Raw genomic sequence first — 3,493 nt, 5'->3', positions numbered from 1 at the left:
CGATTGTGCATCGGTAAGGTTTGCAGGGTTTTAGTGATGACAAGCCACATTTTTTCAGGCCCCTGAGGTTGAAGAGCACTGTTGCGCCTTCTTCACCACACTGTCTGTGGAGGTGGACCATTTTAGTTTGGCCATTGTGATAGTGTACGCCGACGGAAACTTTTAAAACTTTCCCACCTTTCTCCACTGCTGTCCCTTCGAATGCTGGATAAGGGGGTGCTCGTTTCCTGAAGTCCAGTGTTTTGTTGATGTTGAGTGAAGGATTGTTTTCCTGACACCACACTCCGAGTGCCCTCACCTCCTCCCTGCTAGAGCGTTTTGTCATTGTTGGTAATCAAGCCCACTACTGTGTGTCGTCTGCAAACTGACGATTTGAGTTGGAGGCAGTGCATGGCCAACGCAGTCGTGGGTGAACAGGAGTACAGGAGGGGGCTGAGACAAACCCCTTGTTGAGGCCCCAGTGGTTGGAAGGTCAGCCGAAGTGGAGATGTTGTTCTACCTTCCCACCTGGGGGGCGGCCCGTCAAAGTGCCAGGACCCCAATTGCATGAGGGCGGGTTGTTGGATGGCCCCCCCCCCCCGCATAACAGCCTAGTAGTCTAAATGTTATTAACACAATTAACACATTTCCTTCCTTTAAAAGGAAAACTACTTTTCTCTGTAACTACACATCACTTTGTTTAATTCAACCTGCATAACACGCAATTTTTTCCTTTTAAAATTTTTATTTTATTTTTTTAAACATCCACTTTAGAAGGGAATAACATTCTGGTTTGATCTTTTTTTCTTCAACTAAATAATAGTCTGTCCAACAATACTCTATTGTGGCGTCTATTTCCTTTTCACAAAAAACATTCAGGTCCAGGTGCCCCTTTCTTTTTTTTCAATTAGCAAATTCTCAATAATGCCTTTCAGGGGCTCTTGACAGTCCTCTTGTCGTTCTGCTGAAGTGCTTTCCTGAAACACTTCTGTTCTGACTGAATTGCCATTGCTTAAAGGCATTTTGACGCTTTCAGCAGGGGTCTTCCTGATGATCTTTCAGTCCCTTGGAGTGAATTGGCTGAAGCCTTGGATCCACTTTTCACGTCAACATCCTTTAGCCACAAATGGAACAATTCAGGTCCAGAACAGAAGTGTTTCAGGAAGCACTTCAGCAGAAAACCAAAGAGGACTGTCAGAGCCCCTGAAAGGATTATTGAGAATTGCTATTGAAAAAAAAGAAAGGGGCACCTGGACTGAATGTTTTTGTTGAAAAGAAATAGAGCCACAATAGAGTATTGTTGGACAGACTATATTTAGTTGAAGAAAAAAAGATCACCAGAATATGTTTATTACCTCTAAAGTGATGTTTAAAAAAAAATTAAAAAAAAAAAAAGGGAAAAAATGTGTTTTATTTGCAGGGTTGAGTAAACAAATGTGATGTGTAGTTACAGAGAAAAGTAGTTTTCTTTTTAAGGAAGGAAGATGTGTTATGTGTTAATAACATTTAGACTACGTTACCCAGCAGGCTATGCGGGGGGGCATACACACCCGCCCTCTGCAATTAGGTCCTGGACTTTGACGGGCCGCCCAGGTGTGAAGGTAGGAAACAACATCTCCACTTCGCTGACCTTCAACACTGGGGCCTCACAAGGGTTTGTGCTCAGCCCCCTCCTGTACTCCCTGTTCACCCACGACTGCGTGGCCATGCACGCCTCCAACTCAATCGTCAAGTTTGCAGACGACACAACAGTATGGGCTTGATTACTACAACAATGACAAAACGCTCTACAGGGAGGAGGTGAGGGCACTCGGAGTGTGGTGTCAGGAAAACAACCTCTCACTCAACATCAACAAACACTGGACTTCAGGAAACAGCACCCCTTATCCACATCGAAGGGACAGCAGTGGAGAAGGTGGAAAGTTTTAAGTTCCTCGGCGTACACATCACAGGCAAACTAAATGGTCCACTCACACAGACAGTGTGGTGAAGAAGGCGCAACAGTGCCTCTTCAACCTCAGGAGGCTGAAAAAATGTGGCTTGTCACCTAAAACCCTGACAAACCTTTACAGATGCACATCAGAGCATCTTGTCGGGCTGCATCACAGCCTGGATCGACAACTGCACCGCCCTCAACGCAAGACTCTCCAGAGTGTGGTGCGGTCTGCACAATGCATCACCGAGCAAACTATCTGCCATCCATGACACCTACAGCACCCGATGTCACAGGAAGGCCAAAAAGATCACAGGACATCAACCACCCGAGCCATGCCTCAGACGCTCTTATCCAGAGCGACTTACAAATTGGAAAGTTCATACATATTCATCCTGGTCCCCCCGTGGGGAATGAACCCACAACCCTGGCGTTGCAAGCGCCATGCTCTACCAACTGAGCCACACGGGACCACGAAGTTAAGTGTTTTCACACCAAACTCGCATTTGTCCTCGTTTAGTTTTAGGTTGRCTTTCCGTGTCAGGTCCAGCACTTGTCTCACTCTCATGTYGTGTTCTTCTTTTGTGGACCCCCAGACGATGATGTCATCCATCATGGTCTCCACTCCTGGAATGTGCTTGAAGATCATGTGGATTGTCTTGTGGTAGACCTCTGGCGCTGAGAGAATCCCATATGGTAGACGGACAAATCTGTACCTGCCCTCAGGTGTGTTGAATGTGCATAGCCTTGAGCTTGCATCATCTAGCTTCATTTGCCAGAATCCTGATGGGGCATCAAGCTTACTGAACCACTTTGCTCCAGCAAACTGCCACATTATCTCTTCTCTGGTTGGCAACTTGAAATGCTCGCTCTTGATTGCTTTGTTGAGATCTCTCGGGTCTAGACATATTCTGAGATCGCCATAATATCCAGTGAGGTTACCCAGTCTGTAGGTTCATCCATTTTTGTGATGACTTCCATGCGTCCGAGTTCCTCCTTGAGCTTTTTCCTCAGTGCAAATGGAACTTTTCTGCATGCATGCACAACTGGAGTAATTTTGTCATCAGTACATTGTGTTCTCCTGGAAAACATCCAAGACCCTTAAAAACATCCTCATACTCAGCCAGTAGAGATTATTGGTCATTTTCAGTCTATGATGTCACTACATACACTCTTTTCAACAAATTGAGCTTTTCACAGGCATTGATTCCTAGAATAGGAACCACTCTTTTCCATAATCAGCAGCTGTGCTTTGAACTGTTTTCCTTTGTGCTGTAAAGTTACTATGCAGCTTCCTTTGACTGGTACGTTCTCCCCAGAATAACCAGTAACCTTAATTTTCACCGGGTGTATTTTGCTCTTCACTTTCAGGTGTTTTGTAGTCATCCAGGGACAACARGTTTACCTGTGCTCCAGTATCAAGCTTGAATGGTATTATAGATTCATTCACAGTCAATGGCACAATCCATTCAGCTTTTACTGCATTGCATATTTCCACAGAATCAACAAAGAATTCTTCAATCTCCTCCTTGACTGTGTGAATCTTTTTCTTTGTAGCCTCAGCTTTGCAGCATTTTGAGA

At 45.0% G+C, this 3,493-nt stretch overlaps 1 protein-coding gene across 1 annotated transcript in view; it reads right to left on the bottom strand.

Moving 5' to 3' along the window:
- Positions 1 to 2,561, bottom strand: part of LOC111960749 (chloride channel protein 2-like) — a 152,399-nt gene extending 149,838 nt beyond the window's left edge. The window contains 1 exon segment of the mRNA XM_070436986.1: positions 2,366 to 2,561. Coding sequence (XP_070293087.1) covers positions 2,366 to 2,561 — 196 coding nt within the window.
- Positions 2,562 to 3,493: the final 932 nt, after the last annotated feature.

Source organism: Salvelinus sp. IW2-2015, linkage group LG4p (assembly GCF_002910315.2).
Source record: "Salvelinus sp. IW2-2015 linkage group LG4p, ASM291031v2, whole genome shotgun sequence".
Lineage (NCBI taxonomy): Eukaryota > Metazoa > Chordata > Actinopteri > Salmoniformes > Salmonidae > Salvelinus > Salvelinus sp. IW2-2015.
Note: the sequence above shows the minus strand (reverse complement) of the source record. Positions and strands in the feature narration are given on the sequence as shown.